The 13,606-nt window shown below is 42.8% G+C and overlaps 1 protein-coding gene across 2 annotated transcripts in view; it reads right to left on the bottom strand.

Moving 5' to 3' along the window:
- Positions 1-11,175, bottom strand: part of RGS7BP (regulator of G protein signaling 7 binding protein) — a 105,204-nt gene extending 94,029 nt beyond the window's left edge. Inside the window, exons 1-2 of one of the 2 annotated variants that reach the window (XM_009208484.3) lie at positions 10,044-11,175; positions 8,940-9,106 (exon numbers count right to left, since the gene is read on the bottom strand). In XM_009208484.3, coding sequence (XP_009206748.1) covers positions 8,940-9,106; positions 10,044-10,208 — 332 coding nt within the window. In that variant the 5' untranslated portion in view covers positions 10,209-11,175. The remainder of the gene's footprint in view (positions 1-8,939; positions 9,107-10,043) is intronic. The other variant, XM_003899724.4, reaches the window with a different exon arrangement.
- Between the last annotated feature and the right edge of the window lie 2,431 nt (positions 11,176-13,606).

The raw sequence follows: 13,606 nt of genomic DNA, 5'->3' as shown, positions 1-13,606 counted from the left end.
GGGATGGCACTAAAGCATGAGCAAATTTTTAAAGCTTCCCAGGTGATTCCCATGTGCAGCCCAGGTTGAGAATCGCTGTTCTAGGCAGATAGGCCTCATATGTTGCATGTTCAACAATCTCCTGGGAGATGCAGTGGTGCTTGTTAAAAATTTGGATTTCCTATCCTTACCTCCCCAGAGGTTTCGGTTCTTCAGGTCTGAGGACATCCCACCCACGTAATTCTGATACAGGAAATCTAGTTTCAAATTTGAAGAAACACTGCTTTAGGCAATAGGAAATCTTTAGAAGTTTTAAAGCAAAGAAGTGACAAGATCAGAGGAGCATTTTAGGAGGAGGATTAGCCTGGATCTACTGAATAAATTGAAGAGAAGAGGTGAGAGATTGAACTCAAGGGGACCAATTGGGAGGTACTACAACAGCTGATGGCCAGAGGGGATACAGTTGTGAACTAAGAGGTGGCCACAGAAATGGGGGGAAAAAAAGAAGGCACACAATAGACACTGAAAAAGATAAAACACTACAGGACTTGGTACCTTATGGGATAAGGGTGGGGGCACTTCAAGGTATTCTCAGTAACTGAAGAATACATGAGGGCTTTGGCTTCTTCCGGGTTAGTATATATTTCCCCTTGTGCTCAAACTTAGATTGGTGTAGTTTATCAGTTTTCTATATATCTGCAGCTGCAAATGTTAACTTGACTTTTGTTAACCTGATTGTATCTAGAGTCTTCTATTAGGTTGAAAACATATATTTAGGTCAAGAGTGGTGAGTCACACTTATAATCCTGGCAGTTTGGGAGGCTGAGCTGGGAGTGTTGCTTGAGGCCAGAAGTTCAGGACAAGCTTTGGCAACATAGCAAGACCTCAGTCTCTGTAATAAGTTTTTAAAACATTAGCTGTGTCTCATGGTGCATGCCTGTAGTCCCAGCTACTCAGGAGGCTGATGCACAAGGATTGCTTGAGCCTAGGAGTTCAAGATCAGCCTAGGCAACAGAGTGAGACCCTATCTCTAAAAATAAATAATAATACTAATTATTATTATTCGCTAAATTAGTTCTATTTAAAGGCTCAGATACTTTATCCTAACCAGAATCAATCTCACAAATAAGTTTACTCTGTGTGTGTGTATTATATATGTATATGTGTGTATGTGTGTATATATATATGTTTGTGTGTGTGTGTGTGTATGTACGCATATAGGCAAGTAATTAAATGTTTTTCATAAAGTTTTACCTTTTCTAAAGTCATGTTTTGTAAAGCAAAGGAAATAAACAGGCAGTTTAAATACTGTTCTGGAGCTGTGCTTTCTATAGGTGTCTTTTTGGGATAAGACACAGCTAAACTCTCAGGGCCTAGAATTTTAAACAACAGTTCAAAAAGATGATCTCAATGGTAACTGATTAATTAACTATTCAATATAAAGTGTCCACTAAGCAGAGAGATGTTACGGTAATATTTTATCAAATAACATAAATTAAATATAATTACTTTATGAGTAATTCTAAGATACACAATGCCCGCTGATTTGTCATAATAATGAACACCTATGCCTCAGAAATGGCTCTTAGGTATGCTCTTCGAGTCCTCTGTTATTTAAAAACCAACATTGGTTTTAGAATTATATAAAAAAAATAGTTAAATGTAATAAGATGTAAACGAATGTAATCTCTCAATTCTTACTAAAGTCTGTATCAAGACCCGGCTTCTGTTAAGAATAGATTTTAAAATACCAAGTAAACTTAATGAATAGAGAAGACAACTATATCATCACTGAGCTTACCACTCAGGGTGCAAAGATGAGTGAAACAGTCTTGCTCTCTTGCACTTTAGAGTACACATAATAAAGTGACAGTGAATTTTTCCAAAGTTAGTTTTAGATTTAATTTTCTCTCTAATTGGAACATCTATTAAGAAGACTCTAACAAGGTGAAAGTCATTAAATCTGTTCAAAACATAAAACGGCTAAACTTCAATAGGCAATGGGGGAACACTTGTCTAGATGCCATATCACATTTAGCTGAGTTGCTAATAATAGCCCTCTTCTTTAATCTGGTGTGAGTCAGAACCTTGTCACTTGCTCCGGAGTATGCTTATGGTCCTTAAGCAACAGTATTAGCATCATTGAGGGGCCACCACCTGCTCAATTCTCTCATGCACACCAGGGAAAGTGAATACCCCCTGTGTGGGTGTGGATTGTCAGTTGCTTCATCAGCTCTCCCCAGTATTGCCTCTTGTAGCTGGTTTTGGTTTATCTTTATAATGTGATTAAAAGTTCTAACTGTATTAGAGACTCAGTATCTTTGTGAACAACTCCATTTCATACAGAAAACATTCTATTCTATGTTCACAAACTCTACCCCTATATGAGTTACGATCTTGCAGATGATTAAATATTGGGTCCTGGGATGGCTTTGTATGAAAGTACAGAGAGAGTATATAGAAAGTCCCAGGCAAAATCCCACCTCTAGTCGGGGCAAAACAACCCAAAGTGTGTATTTAGCTGCAGATAGGTCAAGGAAATTTGTCATGGGTTAAATTATGCTCCCTTTCCCCCAACCAAATTCATATATTGAAGTCCTAACCCCCTAGTACCTCAGAATGTGACCCTTTTTTTTGAAAATAGGGTCATTGCAGGTGTAAATAATGAAGCTAGGATGAGGGCATACTGGAGTAGAATTGGCCCCTAATTCAGTATGACTGGTGTCCTTGTAAAAAAGGGAAATTTGAACATGGATGCACACACGAGGAAAAGGCCATGTGAAGCTAAAGGCAGAGATACTTCACCAAACCGAATAAAGTGAAAGATGGTCAGCAAACCACCAGAAGCTAGCGGGGAAGCATGGAGCAGATCCTTCCTCATGGCCCTCACAGGGAACCAACCCTGCTGACACCTTGACCTTAGACTTCCAGCCTCCAGAACTGTGAGACAATAAATTTCTTTTATTTAAGCCACTCCGTTTGTGGTACTTTGTCACGGCAGCCTTTGCAAACTAATACTGAATTGTTCTTCCATCATTATCTTTATGGGTAGTATATTCTTTTGGTATAGACAAAACTTGCCTTTCACTATTTGACCAGTGAGAGCTAAACATTTTAAAGCAAAACACCTTTAATAGGAAGAGAAAAGAAAAGACAGAGTGGGTGGCCTGGCATGCCTGCCAACCACAGGTCCCTTTTACTAACGGCAGAGGCTGTCACTGCCCACATAAGGCCTCCTCCACCGTGTGGATCAAAGAAGGCTGAGAACTGCTTCCATGGTCACCAGCTCTTCTTCCATACTCTGTCACCACACATCATTGCTGCTGGCTCAGCCAGTGTTGAAAGGACTATTGCTAAGCTGCAATACTTTATTCTCCCTTATCTCACTCTCTCACCTCCTAACTTCCTAACAAACAGAACAAGGGTAGGAACAAGAAACCAACTATAAGTGGGACTGAAAAAATCATGGGAAAAAAATTAAACGCAAATCAAAACCAAAACGGCCCACCCCAACCCCCCAAGAAAAGGCAGGAGGAGGAGAAGGAAGACAAGGAAAGAACTTGAGGAAAGAGAAGGAGAAAAGGAGAGAAACATAGGTCTGGTTGGTCAGGAAAATCATTGCTGGAGGGAAAAACCTGAAATAGGAAATTAAGATTCTTCTTGTGAATGTTCTATGTTTGGATCTCAACAAATTATTTCTGGAATTCAGTCATCAAACTTCTTGCATGATATTTATTTTTCCATAGCTCAGTTCTGTAAACAAGGTCCATGTGATTCTCTATGAATTAACATAGAATAATGAGATGAGGAAGCCAGGAGATTCAGAAGTCATTCAATGTAACACTCTCATTTTGGCATGCAGGGAATTTAACAGACTTGTCCAATGTCATATAGCCTATACCAGAACTAGACCAAAAGATTTTGTAAATATTATTTGATATATGAAGAATCTAGGCTGATTTATATAAAAAATTTCTAAACTTAACTACTTTTGAATCTTAACATCTCCATATAATTGTTATGGTATCCCAGAACAGGCTTTTTGATAGCCATCTGGGAAACTTCAACCTAGAAAATGTATCAGAATATAATATAAAAAACCAAGGTAAGCAAAGATTTATTCCAGCCAAAGTATTCATTTGGAAAATATTTGATGGATTAACACTTTTTATATAAATGTATCTTGACAATCTGAAATTTTAAATGTCTTATTATATTACCACTAACTTGCACTTAATAGCATTTACTATATACTTGCAGTCTCCTAACTACTTGATCCTCACAATGCCACATACTCTGGTCCCATTATTCATTAACTGCATTTTGCTGTTGAGGAAACGGAAGCAGAGAGGGAGAGACAATATCTTTGCCTGACTTCATACTACGTGTGACTAGCAGCACAGCCAGACTGCAAGTCTGGCCCCAAAGTCTATGTACTTAACCATGGTACCAGACTACCACTAACCACTCTGTGAATCAATCTGCATACAAATTCACACATGTCCTTAGCAAGTGGTAAAGCCTTGCTAATCTGATTTAGAATCAGTGCTCTTTCCCATCACACTCTACTGTCTCTCATATTGTCATACTTAAACTTAAGATCTGGAGTAAATCCTTCTACATTTAGATTCTCTTGAGAACCATTAATCAAAAGCAGCAGTGTGAGAAAGATTCAGTCCAACACAGACACCGCAGAAGTGCAGCAGCACAAAGAGAATCCTGACCACCAGCGCCCCAGCCATAGCAGTAACTCCCGAGGTGTGCTGAAGGATGTTGGCTCCTGGGGCCACTCGTACCTTGTATGCTATGCTCATCTCTCCTCATTCTCAGGTGTGGTTGATGCAACAGGTACTAGACCAGGGAGCAGGAGATCCAGGTCCCAGTCTTAGAGCAGCCTCTGACTGGCAGTGCCATTGACAGGCTGGACATGTGGTCCCTGCTTCACATACCTAGCTCAGTTAACTCTCTCAAGTACCCCACGAGCGGGCATGACACTAGTTTACAGATGAAGGAATTGTGGCTCAGAGAGTTAAGCATTCCATCAAGGTCATAAAAGATGATACTCTGTCCAAGTCTGCCTGACTTCAAAGTCTTCACGTATTCTTTGTCAAGTTGCCTCAAAAGTCACTTAAATCCTCTGAATCTTAGACTTCTCAAATATAAAGTGCCATGGAGCCCTAGGGATTCTATGAAGTGTCTAGAAGTCACTTTGGGTAGGAAGTCCAAAAGGCAGGACCCGGCCTACTCCTGATATGCACATGGACACACACACACACCCCAAGCAGTGCAGAGTAATGTCACTATGACTGTCTTTATAAATGTGGCTTTCTACATTTAGATTGAAGAGAGGATTTGCTGCTAAAAAGTTTGAGGCCCATTCTTGCAAGTGATCTTTAAGGCCCCTCTTAGCTTTAATGTCTGGGAAAGGGTCAGGGTTGTAAAGATATCATAACTTTAGTAAATCAAGACAGTCAGAGGAGACTTTGTATTCACCTGGCTAGGTCTGTCAAGAATGCAGATATCTGATGCCTTTGAAAGAAAAGGCTGTGTCTGAACTCTGCTGATCTAAACACAATTTGAGAAACTGTGTTGATTGTGTTTGTGAAGATGGCCTTCTTATACAGGGCCAGTAAGAAAAAACGTAGTCTGAGTTTTCTTCTGCTGTGAGCTCCACCATTCCTTGAGAGTTTCAGTTGGTCAGGGATGAAACGTATATAGCATTAGTGGCTTGTTTAATGCTAACTCCTTGTTTTTCCTCTTCTTCTCTATCTTGCCTCATCTTCTTTTTACCCTGTCCACCTTCAATCCTGTCTACCTCCTGTGGCCCCAAAGCCAGCTGGCAGACCAGGAAGTGGGGGTCTGTATTGGTAGAAAATGAATAAATTCACTTACTCCTTCAAGTCCTGCCTTTCCCGCACTTGTATTCCTACACAGAGCAAAGCATTGGTGCTTAAACAATAGCCATGAGGCAGGTGTCTTGAGGAATGCGTGGGGAGCCAAGTGTTACTTTTCCTCCACCCTATAGCTCATACCCCTTCATTAAAAGCTACATATGTAGAAAATAATAAAGTTGACAAAAAAAAACAACAACAACAACAAGTGTTAATGATGGTGATGATGATAATACCTTTCTAAAAAACAATTATTGAGGTATATTTTGTATGCCATAAAATTCACTCGTTATTAGTTACAATTCAATGACTTTTAGTAAATATACAGTATTGTACAACCATCACCATAGTCCAATTCTGGAACATTTCCATCATCCCAAAAAGATTCCTCGAGCACATCTGTAGTCTCTACCTGCTCTCGCCTCCAGTTCTAGGTAACCACTAATCTACTTTCTGTCTCTATAGATTTGCTTTTCCTGGGCATTTCACATGAATGGAATCACATGATATGTGCTATTTTGTGACTGGCTTTTTCAGTTAGCATACTCTTTTTAAGATTCATTTATATTTTATCGTGTATCCTTTATACATAGCACCTTTTTGAATGGCAGCATTATATAGAGGAAAAAGCATGAATATCAGAAGCATGCAAACATGGGGCAGAATCAAAGCTGTGTCACTTCTTAACTGTGTAACTTTGGGCAAGTTCCTCAATCTCTCTAGACCTATTTGTAGAATAAGAATAATAATCCCTCCCTCAGCTGAAAGGGAATAGCTGGGTTGTGATGACAAATAGTGGGCGCTCAAGAAATCCAGTTCTTCTCTCTAAATTTCACCAAAAACCTTTGCTTTTCTCATCCCTGCTTCAAACTTTAAAGTGACTCCTACAGCCTCCCTACCAGCCTTCACATCAAGCTTGAAACAAGAACCCACATAACAAGTGATATCAGAAACGGAATTCCGCCAAAGGGAATCACATCCTTCATTAATGGAGCCCAGATGGTGAGGAACTAAAGGGATTTCCTTCAATTATATTGCTGTCATTTTTTATAACGAACGTCAAATTGCATTTAATTATTATTGTAAGGGGGGAAATGTGTCAAATTCTATCCTAGAACATTTATGGAGTTGGTTTTCCTTTGGCAAGGCTCTAAGAACCTTATTTTACCATGAATTCTTATAAAACTGCGCCCATTAACATCAACACTCAGATAACATGCAAGCGAGTAGCAAAGAGCTAAAAACACCAGAGTAAATAAAATCCACCTCATGCCAGGTGCCATGGTGCATTCTTGTAGTCCCAGCTACTCTGGAGGCTAAGGCAGGAGGATTGAGCGCAGGAGTTTAAGACCAGCTGGGGTAACATAACTAGAATACCTCTGAAAGAAAAAAAAATCCATCTGAAATCCTCCAAACTCAACTTTTAGCCAATAGTTTCGGACCTTTTCTTTCCTGAACCTTTAGAAAACCCTGAATTTCGTGTGTGTAGCAAAATAGACTGAATCGAACTCCTTGTTCATTCCTCCAGCCCACCTTCTCTGATTAGAACATGTTCTCATTTTGAGTTCCAATTCAAAGGGATCCTCAATGCAATCCCATCCTGTAATCTAGGACACAAAGTTTACAGAGTTGCTACTCCTTAGCCCTGAGAGAAAATTTCCTGTCCTAAATCTGCTTTTCCTTTGGAATTATTGTTTATCTGTGCCTTTAAATTTAACAGTGCTCCTTCACATTTCTGATTTTTTTTCTCTCTCTCTCCTTGTCTGGGACTTATCACAGCTGCATTTCTTCCCCAAACTCCCGAACCACTTAATTCCCTTCCATTACCCAGATTTACTTCTCGTTAAGAATAGTATAAGAGTTAAAACAGAAAAGGATAAGGCTTCTCAATATTTTTACTAAATAAAATAGGGTTATAGCATATTTTGTTTATCCCTCTCTTCAAGGAGATGAGTACAGCATATCATTTTTCATGATATAAAATGCCTGTGGTCAAATGTGAACTAATTATTAAGAGAGGCAATATATGGCTTTCCAGTCTTTATAAACTAGTATTAGTCACTATATATATTATTGGAATTAAAGATGGCAAACAGTGATTCTTTCAAATAAGTAAATTAGATATAATTCCTACAAGTGATCAATTTGCAACATTATCAGGTGAGTCTGACCAATTTGAACTCCTGCTGTGATAAAGATATACTCACATAGATAAACAGATAAATGCTATATCCAGTTTGAACCAAACACTTAATGTATCGATGCATTTGTATAAGGATTCCTATGTTTCCTTGCTCTAAGTACTTATCTTGAAAATAGAAACTGTTAACAAAATCCATGGCTAACTTTTTTCCCAATATTAAGAGATGAAAGAAGGAATAGGTAGGATCCAAAGACAGAAGTTTTCACATACCGAATTATCTCCTAATACAGGCTTGAAAAACCATAAATCTGATGAAAATAAATAAAAATTTGGGGGACAAAGTCATCTTAGTTTTACTGAGATTGTGAATGTCCCCAATCTTTAAAAACTGTTCTTATGCTAAAACTTACCCCTTCAGATCACCACAGTGAAGAGTAATTTATATCTAAGACCTTATTTTAGGGATTTTATTTTAGGCGGTATCATAGGAATTTATCTCATGGTATAAATAGTTTAGTAAATCTGGGATTTGGGAAAGATTTTTCTCTATAGCACAGGCCTTTTGTTCAGCAGCAGATGACAAAATAATTTTGAGGCATGATGATTTAACTTCAGTTTGATGCCCAACCATCCACCCCAAATCTTATGCTCCAAATTCCAGTATGTGGCCAGAGTATTGAAAATTAAGTTTTAAAAAAATCACTTGATCCAAATCTTCTAAATATATATACATATATACAAGAATGACATAGCCTTCAAATTGTGGTTTGGCCTATAGTTTGTGTATAGCTCTCTAAGAGAATTTCGATCTCAAGATTAAAATCTCAAATATGTGGAGATCATCTCTGAGGCCTTGGCTACCATAAAATTCTGTCAGCATCCATGCATCATGTATAAGAATTGCCAAATAATGCCGAGTCTCCTACCCTGAGATGGCAGCCAATTTTTGGTGTGCCTGACGGGCCATTTCACAGCCTTTGGTTCTTGTCTTGTGCATTTCCGCCCGGAGTGAGGGGCAGCTGACCGAGACATCCCCAATAGAAATGACCAGCTCTCGGTACAGGGCCACTTGTGTGTTGAACTCTTGGACAAGCTGGAAAAGAAGTGAGTTTTTTTTGTTTTGTTTTGTTTTGTTTTTTTTTTACCAAACATTTCTCATCAGAAAGTTTCCTATTTTGGAGTACATAAACAGGGGCCTTCACTGACCCCTCAGTCGGCTCCCCAGATCTCCAGCTAAAGAACCTAGGAATGGTTTAAAGCAGAAGCACCAAAATGGCAAGTCTCTTTGTCCAAGGCAAGTGTTTATTTTCATAGGCAAGCCTGGCCATGGAAGCTCTAATTCCAGACCTACTTCCCCTCTCCCTTTCAGACTCAGTTTCTGAAGAGCAAGAAAGCATATTTGGAGGGCTACCATGCCACTCCCAGGCCAACAGAGAATGATGCTGGGGACTCCTACATAGACGCTCCCCTCTGCTACTGCTAGGACATGGCTTTTAAGTTGCATGGCGGGAGGGGCGGGGGAGGCCACAGGTAGGGTGTAATAGGCAAACCGTTCACCTCTTGCTGGGCCACTGAACCTCTCGGCCTGACGGCCTGACGGGAAGACCAGCTACAGCCTCTGCGCTGGAACCTTCGACCCCTCGGTAGTGCCCCGTGCGCTGTATTTGGGTTTGTTTGCTACTCTCTCCCCAGAAAGCAGCATCCCCACCTCCTCATCTCTCCCTCCCCGGTGAGCGAGCCAGTTCACTGTGTCTTTCGCATCCACCATTCTTCGAGGGGGTAGAGGCACAACCTACAGTCGCTGATCCAAAAGACCCTTGCTGTGACACTTCTCTCTGCAGGGCCATTACGACCCGGGTGTCACACTGAATTTGGGGGACTGCAGATTTAAAAATAGTGCATGTGCCACGTGATCGGCATTGAGGCGCTGAGGGTGGGGGAGTGGCTGGCACTCAGGCAAATGATTAACATACATGACTCCCCCCACCCCCTCTCAATTGAAAAAAAAAAGAGGCGCAGTTTTCACCCACCATCTTGCAGTCGTCCAGGGCTCGTTGGGTTTTGTGGGCGCTCTCGGAGCCGCTGCCCCTGCGCTCCCAATCTCCGCTCTGCAGCGGGGGCTTGCTGATCTGGAAGATCGAGGAGCGGGTGGACCGGCTGGGGCGCTTTTTGCGCCCATTCGGTGCAGAACTCATGCATACACATCCACCAAGCCGAAGCCGCTGGTGCAGTGCGCCCCGGCGCGGGCGGCCCGGTTGTTGCCCTGGGCGCCGCCGCCGAGCAGCCGGAGCCTGGACCTGAGGCGCGCAGCTCACAGTGCTGGGGCTGGCTGCACGGGTCGGTAACCTTCAGCTTGAAGGAGAGCCGAGGAAGCGCTGGCTGTGCCGTGCAGCATCGCTTCCACTAGCAGCGAGGAAGGGGCGCGATCAAGTTCTGCTCAGCAGCATTGCCGACCCTGTCCCGGGAGCTGGGCGCTGGCGCGGGCTCGCACTGCCTTCCTCTCGGCATGGATTGCAAGGCTGGGCGAGAAGGAACGCGCCGCCCGGCGGTTCCGAGTTTCCATTCAGGTGGGGGAGCAGCTTTCAAAGCCTGCGCTGCAAGGTGGGGGGCGGAAAGGGGTGTCGCTCTTGCTTCAGTGTCTTCCCGCAGCGGCACTCGGTTGTCTTTCCCCTCCCTCCACTGTCGCCAGGCCTGGAAGGACTGGCTGTCCCCAAAGCAAGCAATTGGTTCTAATCGGCTGCCTTGATCCCTCGTCTCTAAGGGCTCGTCTGTTTGAAGATCCCAGATGAATCTGTGGCGGGACTGGCAGACGCAGAGAATCGGTCCGGCTGACGTTGTTCACGGGCCCGCACATTGATAGGACGGGAATACTAATGTGATCTGTCCATGCAACCCCCTTCCCCCTCCACACTTTATGCACTTATCCAATCAAATCCCCGGGAACATCAATTGCAATATTACTTCATCTGCTCTATTATTAGAAACGAAAAGTGTCATCAGAGTGGAGCACATGCCACATGCTGGGACCTAAACATGGATTTGAAATAAGCCAGTATGGGCCTGAGGCCCTCACCATCTGAGACTGAGACTGGGGCCACAGGAGGGGGTGCGGTTTTGCTCCAAATGGAAGACCTCTTGATAACCTTAAAGGAAAGCTTTGTTTCCCTGAGTTGTTTTGTTTTTATTTTGTCTTTGTTCATGGAGGGGGAAGGAGGAGCCAGTGAGGCAGAATGCACAGAGGCACTCGCTTAGATTGGGCCTCATCCCCATCCCATTTCAGCTAGTAAAGTTCTTAGTCTTGCATGCCAGGGTTTCAGGACCCGGCTCCTAGAGTTCCCTTCTAGAGACTTGAACAAATAAGAGCCAAGAGATCTCCCTGGACACTCAAAATGACCTTCTTCTCAGTAACCCAGAGGCCAACAGAAGTGGCCTAGAAAAGTGGGGATGATGCCTGTGTGAAAAGGAGTGGGGGTGAGGCCCTCACCCATTTAAGTTCACCCTTCCCACTGGCATCTTCCTAAGGTTCTTCTGGGAGGAAGAGCTAGTGTTGTAGGCATTCAACTCTAAGGCTCTAGGGATGCTTGTTCTCTTGAATGATTTGTTTGGAGAGAGAGAGAAAGGGGTCTGCCACAGGAAAGCTAGTTATGTATTAGTAATCCTAATGAGAACAGATCAGAAGTTCCTGGTCAGTCTGTTAAAGGGATATGGAGAGTACATAGAAAGAGAAAGCCAGAAATAGCCAGGAAGCTTAATATCCTAAGGAGGGTGACTCTACATTTTTTTTAACAAGACAAGTAAACATAATGGGGTACTACAATAAGAGAGTTATTTGGCCTTTGTCCCCAGTTCCTGGTGCAGAATTCCTAAAATGCTTGGAAATTGCCTGAGTTATTATAAGGCATCTTGTCACCAGAAAGACCAAGCCTTAATTAGATGCTTGCAACTTTCAACCTCACCCCCAATCTCAGGGGAAAGAAGAGGAGCTGGTGACTGAGTTCATCACCAATGGCCAATTACTTAATCAATCATGCCTACACAAAGAAACCTCTGTAAAACCCCTAAACAACAATAGAGTCTGGGGAGCTTCTGGGTTGTGGAAGATATCTAGGTGCTGGAAGGGTGGTACGCCAGGAAGGAGCATGGAAGTTCCATGTCCCTTTCCCATACCTTGCTCTATGTTTCTCTTCCAGTTGGCTGCTCCTGAGTTGTATCCTTTAGTAAGTAAAGCTCTTTCCTGAGCACTGTGAGTCATTCTAGTGAATTACCAAATCTGAGAAGGAGGTTGTAGGAACGCCTAAATTTGTAGCCAACATGGACAGAAGAGTTGGTAACCTGTGGATCCCATACTTGTGACTGGCCTCTGAGATGAGGGCAGTCTCGTGGGACTGAGCCGTTAAACCTGTAAATCTGATGTTAACTCTGGGTAGTTAGTGCCAGAAATGAATTGTAGGCCACCTAATTGGGGTCAGAGAGTTGGAGAAGTGCTGTTGGAAAAGATATCATGTAATTGGGTGGGAAGGAAAAGAAAAACCTAACAGGTGGATAACTGAGTGGATATTTGGCTGCATTATTATTATTATTTTTTTTTTTCTGAGTCAGGGTCTCGCTCTATCACCAAGGTTGGAATTTAGTGGCACCATCAGAGCTCACTGCAGCCTCAACTTCCTGGGCTCAGGTGATCCTCCCACTTTGGCCTCACAGGTAGTTGAGACTACAGGCACATGCCACCACACCCAGCCAATATTTTGTAAAGCCAGAGTTTTGCCATGTTGCCCAGGCTGGTCTTGAACTCCTGAGCTCAAGTGATCCACACACCTTCACCTGCCAAAGCGCTGGGATTACAGGTGTGAGCCACTGTGCCTGACCAGAACTTCACACAAGCTTGAGAGTCAGTTTTCCCTATCAAAGATCAGAGGAAGGAGGCATCAGCCCTTATGCCCAGACCTTGGTGTGCTGCTATCCTCCAGGTGTTTAGATGGCCCAGAGACTGAGAGGACTCTTCTGCTGGCCGAATCTCCCCAAATATAAAAAGATAACAGGTTAATGCTTAGTCAGCTCCCTGACCCTTTCTCTTTCCTGCAGTCTCAATTACCTCCCCTCCCCTTCCCTCCTTTCCTTCCTTCCTTCCTTCCTTCCTTCCTTCCTTCCTTCCTTCCTTCCTTCCTTCCTTCCTTCCTTCCTTCCTTCCTTCCTTCTTTCCCCTCTCTCTCTTCCTTCTCTCTCTCTTTCTTTCATTATTTTGCTCATTTGTTCATTCTATGGAGCCTCACTCTGTTTCCCAGGCTGGAGTGCAGACTTCTGAGTAGTTCCACAGTCATGCCTGAGTTGGCTGCTCCTAAGTTGTATTCTTTAGAATAGACTGGTAATAGTAAGAAAAGCTCTTTCCTGAGTGCTGTCATTCTAGTGAATTACCAGATCTGAGCTGAGTGGACCACAGGCATGTGCACCATGCCCAGTTAACTTTTGTATTTTTAGTAGAGACAGTGTTTCACAATGTTGGCCAGGCTGGTCTCAAACTCCTGACCTCAGGTAATCTGCCTGCTTCAGCCTCCCAAAATGCTGGGATTACAGGCATGAGGCTCTGTGCCCAGCC

This window comes from Papio anubis, chromosome 5 (assembly GCF_008728515.1).
Source record: "Papio anubis isolate 15944 chromosome 5, Panubis1.0, whole genome shotgun sequence".
Classification (NCBI taxonomy): Eukaryota; Metazoa; Chordata; class Mammalia; order Primates; family Cercopithecidae; genus Papio; species Papio anubis.
Note: the sequence above shows the minus strand (reverse complement) of the source record. Positions and strands in the feature narration are given on the sequence as shown.